This window comes from Hibiscus syriacus, unplaced genomic scaffold (genome assembly GCF_006381635.1).
Source record: "Hibiscus syriacus cultivar Baekdansim isolate YM2019G1 unplaced genomic scaffold, ASM638163v2 tig00111715_pilon, whole genome shotgun sequence".
Classification (NCBI taxonomy): domain Eukaryota; kingdom Viridiplantae; phylum Streptophyta; class Magnoliopsida; order Malvales; family Malvaceae; genus Hibiscus; species Hibiscus syriacus.
In genome coordinates this window covers 297165-310909 of record NW_024063160.1, presented here as the reverse complement: position 1 = coordinate 310909, position 13745 = coordinate 297165, and the positions used below count along the sequence as shown (strand labels likewise).

The 13745-nt window shown below is 37.7% G+C and overlaps 1 protein-coding gene and 1 pseudogene across 2 annotated transcripts; one reads left to right on the top strand and one right to left on the bottom strand.

The window, feature by feature from the left end:
* The first annotated feature begins 1656 nt into the window (after positions 1-1656).
* On the top strand, positions 1657-7460 carry LOC120168140 (annotated as a pseudogene).
* A 461-nt stretch (positions 7461-7921) lies between these two features.
* LOC120168238 lies at positions 7922-12349 on the bottom strand. Of its 2 annotated transcripts, none has more exons than XM_039177025.1 (2): positions 12124-12349; positions 7922-11404 (listed from the first exon to the last, which is right to left on the bottom strand). In XM_039177025.1, exon 2 carries the CDS (start codon positions 11290-11292, stop codon positions 8272-8274), a length of 3021 nt encoding a protein of 1006 aa, XP_039032956.1. In that variant the 5' UTR covers positions 11293-11404; positions 12124-12349; the 3' UTR covers positions 7922-8271. The 2 variants fall into 2 exon arrangements, with proteins under 2 accessions (XP_039032956.1, XP_039032957.1); XM_039177026.1 differs by lacking the exon at positions 12124-12349 and adding an exon at positions 11996-12071.
* Between the last annotated feature and the right edge of the window lie 1396 nt (positions 12350-13745).

The following is a 13745-nucleotide window of genomic DNA, read 5'->3' as shown; positions in this document are numbered from 1 at the left end:
CGACGTGTAGGTTCGGCTTCTCCATTGACTCATCCGGAAAAACCCGGGATAACCATGATGGGCGGGCGATATGACGAGTGTACCGGCCTACATCATCGTGTCCGAATCGTAGACCAGTGATTAAGCAGAACTCCTTCCGCCCAAAACAAGTATACGCTGGTGGAAAATGAAACCATATCTCTTCCTCACCACGTTGTATACTGTCGGGTAGATTTGATGTCATGGTCTGAAGCCACAAATGGGTCAAATTAGCATCTCCACCCGGATGCTGTACTCTCAGCCATGGCCCGAAGCAGGTTTCCTCAAACAATTGTCTTTGTGCAGGTGAAAGCTTCGAAGCAATTGTAGTGGCTAGGCTAACTTTATTCCTTAATGTCAATGAAGCCGAAAAAAATTTCTACAAAAACAATAAACATACCAAGTTAGATATACCAAAAACTACACTGTGAAGATATACCAAAAATAATAAACATAAAAAGTAGTAGTTTATTCTTGAAACTAAAATTTGCAACACTGTTTTGTCTTTTGGTTGAAATGAAAATCGCAACGAGAGAATGACTGTCGCAACGAGAGAAATGAAAATCGCAACGAGAGAATCGCAACGCGAAATGAAAATCGCAACGAGAGAATCGCAATGCGAAATGAAAATCGCAATGCGATTTTGGTTTCGCGTTGCGATTCTCTCGTTGCGATTTTCATTTCGCGTTGCGATTCTCTCGTTGCGATTTTCATTTTTCTCGTTGCAGATAGTCATTTTCACGTTGCGATTTTCATTTATCTCGTTGCGACTCTTCTGCAAATTGAAACTTGAATGGATTGCATTACTTCAACCAAAAGACAGAACAAAGACAAAGACAAATACTAACTTGAAAATCGCAACGAGAGAATAGCAACGCGAAATGAAAATCGCAACGAGAGAATCGTAACGCGAAATGAAATCTAAGTGAAATGGTTAATCTATTATTGAAATGACCAGTAAACTTATCATCAGTTTCAATATGAAAAACCTACAATAATGCAAAAATTTCAAAATAAAAATAATTAAAAAAACTAACCCTCGGAGGTTGATTTTCCATTTCTGAATATTGTGAGGGATTTCTGACCGTGAATGGTTGTGAGGGATTTCGCCGGAGATGGGGACGGAAATCTTCGGAGATGGGGACAGATTTCGCCGTAGAGAGTGAGAGATGGAGATGGGACTGAGTTGTGATTTTAGGTTTTAGGTTATGAGTTGCGATTACGGGATTTTGTCTTAATATTCGTTTTTGTAATTTGAAAATAAAATACGCGTAGCGATTATAATGGCGTTTTAAAAATCGCGTTGCGATTTACGGATACGCGTTGCGATATACGGATACGCATTGCGATTTACGGATACGCGTTGCGATTTACGGATACACGTTGCGATTTACGGATACGCGTTGCGATTTATGTGTTCGCGTTGCGATTTTCATATTCGCGTTGCGATTCTGGAAAATCGCAATGCGAATTTGTACTATCGCATTGCGATTTTCAAGAATCGCGTTGCGATTTTGGAAACTGATTTGTGATTCTGGGGATCGCGTTACGATTTTTATTTCGCGTTGCGATTTTGTTGGTCATTTTGGTAAATCCAAAAAAAATTGATTAAAATCATATATTATAAGGCATTTTTGGGTATTGGGTTTTATTGTGAAACGTTATACATACACAAACTCTCTTGATTCCGAACTCCATGGCTCCTTTCACCTTCGAAGCCCTCAGTGACGAAGAACCGGAACTTTCAGAATCCAACGAGGAAGAAAATGAAGAAGCAGAAGAAGAAGGAGATGAAGCAGGAGTCAAACCTTCTAAACCGAAACGCAAATCTCAGTCTCCTTGGGACTTTGCTTCTTACTCTGAATCCGTGGCAGAGGAACACGCTCGCCGTGGCACCACCTCCGTTGATTTCAAAATCACCAAAATCCTCCAACAAAGCTCTGCTCCAGCTCAGCAAGACGAGAACCCCGATTCCGAATCCGAATCCGATAAACAAGGAATTATTTCTTATTGCTTTGTTCTTTTTATTACTAAATATCGTTTTTTTTAAGTAGTAATCCTTTTTGTTTTCAATAAATCAGGTTGATTATAGATCAGAAGATGAAGACGCGGAAACAAATAATGCAGCAGACAGTAAATCGTTCTTTGCGCCATCTGAAGGAGCTTCATTTCATGCGAATTCTTTCATTGAGCTCAATCTCTCGCGTCCTTTGCTTCGAGCTTGTGAAACATTGGGTTACACCAAGCCTACTCCTATCCAGGTCTTTATTTTACTTGATTTCATTATTTTTTTTCATCATTGAGTTTTTGGGTAATTTGTTTTATAGGCTGCATGTATACCCTTAGCCTTGACTGGACGCGATATATGTGGGAGTGCAGTTACTGGTTCTGGGAAGGTATGTTTCTTTTGAACTTCATCTCTTTCTGTGCCATTAATTTGCTACTGAATATTTGATTTTTATTTCAATGCTTTAAATTTTCCCATGATTCAGATTGCTGCGTATGCCTTGCCTACACTGGAAAGGCTGCTATTCCGTCCTAAAAGGGTTTCAGCTATACGAGTGCTAATCCTTACACCTGCTAGAGTGTTGGCCGTTCAGTAAGTGCTAAAAAATCTTTTAAACATTTCCGCTTTCTGTCACAGATTTATTCAGGATTTTGCTTTCTTTGCTCCGACTTAGTGTAAGTGATGATTTTTTATAATGGAATTATGCTATCATAAACTACTTAACCGTTTTTTGCATTTTACTACTTCGATAGTTTGTTGGAAATATTTATAAAGCAGTCTGTTCGATCTTTTTATGCTTCAAGTTTTGTTGAAAACTATAAATATCTTTCATGTGTATTTTGGAGATTCGTTTAGGTTTAAACCTTATTCTACATTCATTTGTTGCAGGGTTCACAGTATGATAGAGAAACTTGCTCAGTATACTGATATTCGATGTTGTCTGATTGTTGGCGGGCTTTCGTTAAAGGTTTGACCTATTGATTTCCTTACTTAGCCGGCTTAATTTGCACTCATTTTATGTACAGGAAAAAATTATATGTCTGATCCTTTCAGCACACTTTTTAGGTCTTTCTTTAACTCACTTGAAACTTCCTCCATTATTATGAAAAATCTATGATCATCCTTATCCATTTTCTTAAACGTTTGACTGGTTTGTGGAACTTTTATCATTGATGCTCTCAGGATTACTAATAAAATCACTATTTTTTTCAGATAAATCCACTATGCTTTTTTGAGAGCCTGTTTATTTGGAAGTTGATGTTAACAGTTTGTCGAATTATTTGAATTCGTATGCTTACATTGTCTTCTTTTATTTCATGTCGTCTTGATAGGCACAAGAGACAGCTTTGAGATTAATGCCTGACATTGTTGTGGCTACTCCTGGACGCATGATAGATCATTTACGGAATACAATGTCTGTGGATTTGGATGATCTTGCAGTTTTGATCCTTGATGAGGCAGATCGTCTTCTGGAGCTCGGATTCAGCGCTGAAATTCATGAGTTGGTAACTTATCCCAATCAAGTTTCTTCTTATATGAGTTGTTTTTATAAGTGGTTCAAATTTCTTAGATGACAGGGAAGAGTAGTTTGTTCATGAGTCATGACTTCTGACTTGATGGATTTTGTCTAATTCTTATGAGGAGTAAGATGCAAAGGTAAAACAGAACTGTTATCCATATTAGAATTTATATCTTTATCAATAGATGAAATGTTTACCAAAGTTGGATCAAAGATGAATTTTAACTAGTAGATACACATAATTGAGTTCCCTTTTATAGTAATAGTTTCTCTTCCTAACGTACCATGTTATATTTTTCTGCATTGAATTGATATCCGTTTCTGTGGATTTGTATGTTATATAATGCAACTTATATATAGGTTCGGCTTTGTCCTAAAAGGAGACAGACTATGCTGTTTTCAGCTACAATGACTGAAGAAGTTGATGAGCTTGTCAAGCTTTCTTTGACCAGACCCTTACGTCTCTCAGCTGACCCATTGGCTAAATGACCATCAACATTGACCGAGGAGTAATTTCTTATAATTTCAGTCTATTTTGCTTGATAATTTCCCATTTTGTGTGTTTTGACTATGTTATCTTTGTTATTTCTTGTTAGGGTTGTAAGGATATTCCGAATGCGTGAAGTAAATCAAGAAGTAGTCCTTCTGTCACTGTGCTCAAAGACTTTCACTTCCAAAGTGATTATCTTCAGGTTATTGTTACACATGTAGATGACTGTACTGATTTAATATTTCGATAGGATACACATGTTTGGATAGTATCATATTTCTCAAATCAGTACACTTGTTCTGAGGGGGAAAAAGATCCATAGAGAAAATACGCTATGTTTCTCTGTTGTTTCGGTTAAATTTATGACAAGGTTTATTTACTAACCAGTTTTATGTCACAGCCATATTAGTGGGCAAATGCTTATGACTTTAGAAATGACATTCCATCTCATTTGGCAGTGGAACCAAGCAAGCTGCCCATAGATTGAAGATTATATTTCAGTTGGCTGGTCTTCAAGCAGCTGAGCTTCATGGAGATCTTACTCAAGTTCAGCGCCTTGATGTGAGTAAATGCTATTGTTGTTCTTTAGTTCCTTCTCTTTCTTTTAATCATTATTATTATTGGACTCAAGTTCAGCACCTTGATGTGAGTAAGTTATATTGTTCTTTTTCCCATTCTAACCAATTATGGTTTGTTTAGGCTTTGGAACGTTTTAGGAAGCAGGAAGTTGATTTTTTAATTGCCACTGATGTGGCTGCTCGTGTAAGTAGCTGCACTGAAACTCATCCCTTGCACTTATGCATCTACTCTTCACATGTTCATGCATACATCTAAGCAGCAGCAGTTTTGTTTTCTAACACATGCTTCTGAATGGTTGCAATGTGTAGGGACTTGATATAATTGGTGTTGAGACCGTCATTAATTATGCTTGACCTCGAGATATGACAAGGTAGATCCGCATTCTTTGAATTATGTTTGACCGGCATGCATCATTATTCTGTTATCATTAATAATTTGTGCTACATATGTATATATATATATATATATTGATGTGCACTGTGATTTATTGCAATGGCTTGACTCTATTGTTTATACTTTATGCAGTTATGTTCACCGAGTGGGTCGGACTGCAAGAGCTGGTAGAGAAGGATATGCTGTTACATTTCTTACTGACAATGACCGATCTCTATTAAAAGCTATTGTAAGTGATGGTCATCCTGGTCTGCCTTATTTTCCCAGCCTAGAATAGACATTCAGGATTGAAATTTTTTGTGAAAGTGATTATGCATGTTAATATTGGTTCTGATCGTGGTAAAGAATCATGCTGGGCTTAATAAATGGCAAGATTAATTATGAAACTTTGAATTGCAAAGGTGCTTTATTTCCAAATATGTCGTTCTCACTCCGATACCTTCTTAAACTTAAATTTCATAAAAAAATATGAAACAGTTTGCCCAATTGGAGTAAGTATCTGGACATTTCCTGTTAGAAATTTGAAAATTCTTCTTTTAACTCTATATGGTGGTTTGTATCGGACAGGCAAAGAAGGTAGGTTCTAAGTTGAAGAGCCGGATTGTTGCGGAGCAGTCTATTGCTAAGTGGTCTCAGAAAATAGAGGAGATGGAAGAGAAAGTCACTGAAGTTATTGAAGAGGAGAGGTTTGGTTTGTTTCATTTTCAAGGTTATTTCTTTCTCTTTATACAACTATTATAGCTTCTGATTTTGGATTTTGTCAGGGGTGAGCGAGCCCTAAGAAAGGCGGAAATGGAAGCTACAAAGGTGGGTGATCTGCACATTTTCATGCTATTTATACCTAGATGTCTGGATTGTATAGTTCTAAAGTACTGATTCTGCTCTTTATGTTATTACTTGTCTTTATTTAATTGTTCAATGGCTTTCTGGCAGTACCATTTTCAGATCCTGGTGAATTTTTTATTTTATTTTGAGACTTCATGCTTTAGTATGTTTAACCTTATGTTCTTGTGTTGCAAGGCTGAAAATATGATTGCACATAAGGATGAAATTTATGCACGACCTAAAAGAACCTGGTTTAGGACTGAAAAGGAGAAAAAACTTGTAGCAAAGGAAGCAAAGGTGAAATTTTGATTTTCATGTATTGCTGTCACTAGTCTATAAGCTAATGGAATTTTTATCAAAAACCACTTTTGTGTTTAGCTACCGTGATGTGAAATTATCTCTTCGAATAGGCATCTGTGGAGAAGGAAAAAGATTACAGTAATGCAATCATCAGTGCACAACAAGCTGAGGACCTTAAGATGAAGGAAAGAGGAAGCGGGAGCGTGAGGTTGTAGATATTTTTCATTTCAAAACTTGCTTTTAAAACTTTTGTATTGTGCACATTGCTAAATGCTAAGATCTATTGAACAGAAAAATTTACCTCGAAAGAAACGTCGAAAACTGGAAGCTGCCAGAGAAATGTTGGAGGATCAAAGTGAAATTAATGAATCACATGTAAGTATCTCTTTCTTTTTTGGAATTCTTATCCAACTTTGTTGTTGGCAAACCTTTTTAGACTCTTTCCCTTCTTAACTGTCAAAATCAGTATGTTGTGGACTGGCAAGTTCTTTATTTTTACGAAATGCTAATATATGGGAATTGCAGGGTAGTGGGAAAAATAAGAAAGAGAAGGAAGGTATATCTTTGGTTGACTTGGCTTATCGGCGAGCAAAAGCAGTGAAGAAGGCAGTAGATTCTGGCAAAATTGTTAAGAAATCCAACAAAATGTCAAAGCGACCTAAATAAAGAACTCAATCAAGGACAGAAGAGATGCAGGAATTATTTCAAAATGACATAAGTGAGAGGAGGCAGAAAAACTCAAGTAATGCTGGAAGGAAAAAGTCCAAGAGTTCATTCAAGAGCAAATCACGGTATGAAACATGATATATTGCTATAATTTCCTGCCTTGTTTCTTTATAGATCTATACTAACTGTTTCTTGGTTCAAAATTAAGCGGGAGAACTTGGTTGCATATTAAACCATTAATTCTTTCGTTTTCAAATTTGTCTTGGCAATGTTTGCACAAATGTATTTTAGAAAAATTAGCATACATGCTTCAGCACAATTTCTTAGACTCCATCTCATGATGAACTTGATTTTACAGATCGGATTAGCATCTTAGTGTCTTTCCGTCTTTACACTAGCAAGTTCTCCAAGTAGATTCTACACCTGTTATTTCTGAATAACTTGAAGGAGGATGTTTTGCTTGGTGCAAATCATCTTCCTATTCTCAAGAATGTCTTGATTTTATTTTTCACTAAACTTTCCTTTTTGTTTTCCAGTTACAAGCGAAGGTAGTGTTAGTATGCTTTTATTAGACACATTTTGATTGAGGGGGAGAACTAGCTATTAGAAGATGGGATTACGTACAACAATGGTCAGGATCTGCCAGTCGGAAGGGACATGCCTGTAGTTTCTACAGCAACTGTAACTTTAGTATTAGTGTTCAAATGTTGATAGTTTCTGCTGATGTTTATTGTTGACTAAATTACTGACTATATATCCAATCCAAGTCAATTTTGTTAAAATTGTTTTTCTTTTTAATTCGTGCTGTCACCCTTCACCTGGTCTGTCAAGCTTTTTTTAGTAAATTTTGTTTACATGAAAAGAGCAAGGAGCATAAAGAAAACGAAGCAAATCATTACGAAAATGTTCTAAATGAACGAACAACGAAGAAAAGGGTAAAAAGAATGACAAGGTAATGACACTGGGCCACTTAATAATTTGGTAGAGGATTTATACAACTGTTAAGCATACGCAAACAGGCAAAATGAAATGTGACAAATAATATACATAGATTTCTAGCTGGCAATAACTGAAATAAGTAATGATGAATAACCAAAATTGTTCTCGCTAAAAGGAAAAGAAATGGTAAGAAAAGCACAGTTTCTTTATCTTTCTGTGACATAAAGGAAATAAGTTACACCTACATGTACCAAGCCTTCTGCGGTTGCAATGGCCTTCTTCTATGGAACGCAGAAAATGAAAACATGAAAATAAGGCAAAACTAAAACAATTAAAATCTAATTCCCCCAACTTTGGCAATCAACCTCATGAATCATATTACATTCGTCATTTCCCCGTTTTATTCAGTTCAACTCCCCTCCCACAAAAGTCAATGGGCTCTCCGATTTTCCAGGCATCTTTGGCAATGCAAGCATCAGTTAACTTGGACTTATGAGATGATCCAGAGGGAAGGAGGAGCAACGTAATATGAACTTACTGTTTCCATGGGAATTGCTGCTGTTTGTAGTTAAATGTGTATGGATCCCATCCACCATCCGGTTCCTTCCTTTTCATGGCGACCCCAGAACTAGAGGAGGCTTGTGTGTTTGCCCTCAAATGTTCTTCTATTGACCTACCTTGAGCAGGCATGAAAGGGTGCCTTAAACCCACGGACTCTGTATTTCCTCCCTCAATTGCTAATCCAAAATTCAGATCGAAATTAGGCTGTGAGGGGCCTGAACCATTTAAACCAGCACTCACATTGCTCATGCCCATCATGAACTGTGCTTGAGAGTAAGCTATTGGAACAGCTGGTGCAGAGCCCATAAGCTGAGGCACAATGGGTGCACCTGAATCAACGATATAGGGTATTGAACCACTAGCCCCATAAATGGCAGAGGAGGACATCTTTGGCGCCAAAGGCAGTCCGTTAGCACTAAAAGCAGGAGAATGTGTATATGACGCCGTGGGAACTAACCCCATAAACCCTGCAGTCCTTGAGATACTTCCATCAGTTGCCGGGTCAAGGGCCTTGCCATTTGGAAAGGATAAAATCTGAGAAACAAATTCATTCCTATTGACTTCCACTCTAGCACCCATTATAGAAATGACAGGATCATTGGGTTTAGGCCCTCCAACGGCAAGAGCATTTCGTGAAGATCTACCAGGATATGGTCTTAGTTCTAAGGCATTATTTTGACTATATGGTCTGTCATTCAAATCGAAGTTCCTCAGAGAAGACTGCATCGGTGATGACGAAGAAACAGATGATTGGCTACAATGGCCATTCCTGTCATAAAAATGTTGTTGCTCCACTCTTGAATCTAATGCTGTAGCATCACCATCATCGCTGATACAATTTAAATCCAGCTCAAGTTTCTCGGATTTTCTATGGTTTTCTTTTGAAGATTCAGCAGAATGGAGGTCTGATGAGACTGTAACCTGTTTTCCAGACATTAGTTCAGCACCTTGTTCATCAAGGGCCCCAGAAACATTGAGATCAAAATCAAGGCAATCCAGTCTCTGTTTTGAGCTATTGCTTGTTCCGCCAAGGGATAGAGTCTTATCACCATCACAGTTTCGGCGTGGTGATGCTGGGTGAAAAGCACTTGTGGCAGCAGATCCTTTCCATCCAAGAGTCCCCTCAAATTGCAGAGGAGCCGCAGGTAAGCAATGCACTGCAGCCGCCCTTGAAGCAGAAACCACCGAAACAGGGGTGGAGATGGAAGTTGCAGCACGTTCCATATCATCAGAACATACTTCTTGATTCAGATCAAAATCACATAGAATTTTCTCTGTGTTAGGCTCAGGATCTTGAGCTACAGTCACCTGAGAGGACTCCATGTCATGCAACTCAGTTTTTGGTTCATTGTCTGGATCATCTGAATTAATAATCCCACCCCCCTCAGTTTGCGCTCCAGCAGACTGAGTGGGTCCAGTTGACACCTCCTTTGGCAAGGCCTCGCTGGGTAGATCTTGCTTTCCATTTATGGATCCTAGGGCATTAGGTTCCCTAATACCACCTTCCGAAATCTTCTCTGAAGGGCTTCTGGAAAGTTCTCTGTCGTCTACGACTTCTCGTTCCACTTCTTGAGCAACTATCCGGGCAACTTCTAGAGCATCAACTATACCATACTTGAGCTCAATGTCAGATGTTGTATTGATCACAACAGGAGTACCGGTAAACCTAGAACCACCCCTAAAATTCTCAAATCCAATATTCTCCTTATCTTCTTCTGCTATTCCAATATCTGACTTCCCGGAAAATCTAGTCTCCAGATTCCCAGGCTTCTTATACATGAGCTGATACTCGGAGGAGCTCCGCAACATGCTCAAATGAGACTCAATGTCTTTGCCAGCAATCTTGAATAGCTGTGAACTATTGCCGGAATGATTCATTGCTTCCAGATCACCCACTGCTTTCTTTGGCTCAGAGCCATGTGTCTTCTCATCAGCAAGATTGACAGATTTTAGGACATGACTCCTATTGGCCTCAGAATCATTTTGGGAATTGGGTTCTGTTGTAATCTCCAGAGCACTTCCAACACCAGCATGCTCCACAGTACTAGAGTTTGAAGCTGTCACATCAAACAATTTTTCATCATTTGATAACCCATTCAACTTCTGAGCATCCAAAACTTCAATATCTTCTTTCTTTGAATCTGGTAAACTGCAGGTCTCACGGGATGTCTCTTCCACAGTTTTTGCATGGAGATCTTCCTTTTTGGGCAAATTCTCTTGAACAGGATTTGACACAAAAGAGGAGGCCACATGAGACAGATACCTGTTTTCCATGTTCGAATGGTCCGAATTTATGTGGGGTTGGAGCTCATCATTAGTAGTTTCAATGGGTAAATCTATGGCGCTTTCTGGTTGAACACAATCTTGGCATGAAGGAAGGTTTTCACTTTTTGCAGCATCTGCTCCATCATTTTCCTCATGGGAACTTCCTCTTGAAACAGAACCATCTTTGGCAGAACATTGTGGCCCATTATTTTCTCCGCTAACAGTAGCAGTACCTGAAATCTCATACTCAGGTCCACTACTGTCAACATGATCAGTAACTCTACCTTGTTTCCAGCTTTCAAAGAGCAACCTAGCACTGTCCTGAACTCGAGAGCTATCGTGGCCAAGAAGACTCTTCACCATAGTCCAGATCTCTGAAGAAACAGACGTCTCCCTATTTTTATGCAACTTTTCAAGAGCTCGTAAGAGTGCAGTAATTGATTCTTCCACAAAACTATCACTCGATTCATTACCAAATTCCTGAGCATCCTTCAGCCATCTGTCAAGAAACAAGAGTCCATCTAGTTGAATAAAAAGATCGAGACAATCTTTATTCTCGGTGGCTGCAATTGTGCTTGCAACAGCAGTCCACTGCCTGGTCACATCGCTGACATTTTTATTCACAGATTCTTTCTCCTCCTTCATTACAGTTACTAGCTCCTCAACTCGTGAAGGGACTGTGAGCCCATCTTTCATCTCAGCCAATGTAAAAAAATCCTCCAGGGTCATGGTGCTTCAGATGCAAAACCACTAAACAAAGAGAACTTTGTAATATACCGAAAATTTTTGTTCCATCTAGAACAGGAGGTGAAGCTTCTAGGTGAGAGATCTAAAAAGAAACCTGTAAAATGGCATGACACAATGGTTAATCACGTAGCTCCTCATCCCTAATAAAGTTCTCTGTAAAATTGCTAATCAATTATTTGGTATCAAATTAAAAGGGAAAGAAACATTGACACTATCAATATATCATCAACATAAAAAAGGACAAAATGAGCTAAAACAGCCGTATTATACCTTCCAAGCAAGCTGATCATGTAAAATCATATTAATTGTCAACAAAATACTAGACAAACATAAATGATGACAATCCTCAAAACCTGACATAAAAGAATTAACTAAAAGCTCAGGCTTTTAAAATTATCAGAACTAACAGATACTTGTTTGATATTGAGATAAATTGAATTTCAACAAAATAACAGACAAAACCTACTCTTAAAAGTTAAACCAACTGAAAAACCGAAGAAACAATTAATAGGCCCTTCCAGTTTCCGCTAAAACGGTAAACGGGGTAACGGAATATCAATTACCAAAGTGTACAGTGAAGATCTAAACCTAGAAACCAAAGCTCAGAAGAAACATCGATACAAAACCCTAGCTTCACAGCTATACACCTTGAAGAACGATTTGAATTTAATTAAGATTATCTTACTTAATGCCGAGATCCAGCAGACTCTAATAACACCAATCCCCAATGTGCAAGCAAAATTGATAAAAACCCATGTTTCCTTTTAAAAAAGAAACAATATATCGACAATTACAAGCAATATGCGTAGTTACCTTCATCGAAAACCTTAAAAAAAAAAGCAAAGAAAAACGAAACCCTAGCTCTGAAGCTGAGCTCCAATAGAGAGACGACACAGCACCTTTTTTGTCCCTGATAATGAAAAAAAAAACAAAAACAAAATCGCTCTCAAGTTTTTTTCGACCCTTTGGTTTTGAGCTTTCCCGAACCAGGTTGAGACGGAGAGAGAGAGAGAGAGAGAGCGACGTTTATTCCTCGAAATTATAATTTCATTTTTTTTTATTTTTTGGTTTAGGCTAATTTTGATTTTTACACTGTCAATTCTTGCGTTGGGTTTCGGTTTTGTTTAGCAGTTAAGAGAAACGGAAAACTACATCAATGGTCACTAATGTTTGATTAAATTTTTGTTTTTCCCACTGAAGTTTCAAAAACAATAAATTAATCACTAATATTATCGATTTATAACAAATAAATCACTTGCTGTTAACCGCCGTTAGGGTGAGGGACGGAAAACTTATGTGTTCTTCCCTTTGGAGAAGTTTGTGGCTGATGGAAAATTGATTAAGGTGAAGACATTTAAACTTCCGTCAGCAAAGATAACTGCTTCTGCTCCGACGAATAAGAAATGGACTGCTACTAAAGTGAAATCTAAACTTGCTATCAAATCTGGAAAGAGTTCTAAATCGACTTCTAAGAATCCGACAAAGATAATTAGTAGCACCATTTAAAGCATAAAATCCTGTAGTCTATTTTACATTAAGTGGTCGTGTTGTTTCTTGTTCTTCATATGCTTCTTGTTGAATCTCCATAACGTAATATAATGAAGATTCAAGCCATGAAAAACCCCATTTCACATGTTAAATAAATAAGCAAAGCTAATCTTGGTTTCTTACAGACATTCAAATGTAAGTTATCTCATGTTGTTCAAAACAAACAAGAAATCGTTATTTCTTGCATCACGTTGCTTCATTTTTTTGGCTGAGATTTATCCCATTAATAGGCTTGAATGTATTCGAGGATCATAGTCTTTACGACATACAATTCTCTTCAAACGAAGGTGTATTCTGCAACATTTTTGTACGATGCCTAAGAGAAAATTTCTTTGGCGTTCTTGACAATGTAAGTTGAGATTTCCGCCATGGTTGCCATGAAGTAATGAACTAAGCTTTCAATTTCCTCACCATTTTCGAAAATAAAATAAATTCAAACTGAACATGCTTCTTCTTTTGAACCAAATATCAGCACCCACTTGTATGAAATAATATTGCAGAAATGTAAAGAAAATGAGAAAAAAAATCATTTTAACATATAACTATTCTGAATGTAAAATTATCCTCAAATTGATACACCCATCCACCGGAAGACTCGATAAATTTTATAACATTGATTTGAATTCCTGTGGTGTTTTATGTGTGGGTTTCTGTTATTTTGGTCAAAAGTAAAATGCTTGTCGTAGGAGAGGAAACAACTCCAGCCAAGGTAAGAGAAGGCTTAATGGTAAAGCTTTTCGAGCTCAGCGAGATGATAGTATTAGGCAAACAATACATGTTTCTGATATTGATCAGAATGTAAGCTTAACCAGTGACACCATTTCTTTTTTGGGGTTTCATTCTGATTGGTGAAGTCACTTTTGAAAATCATTTCTTTCAGGTTGCTA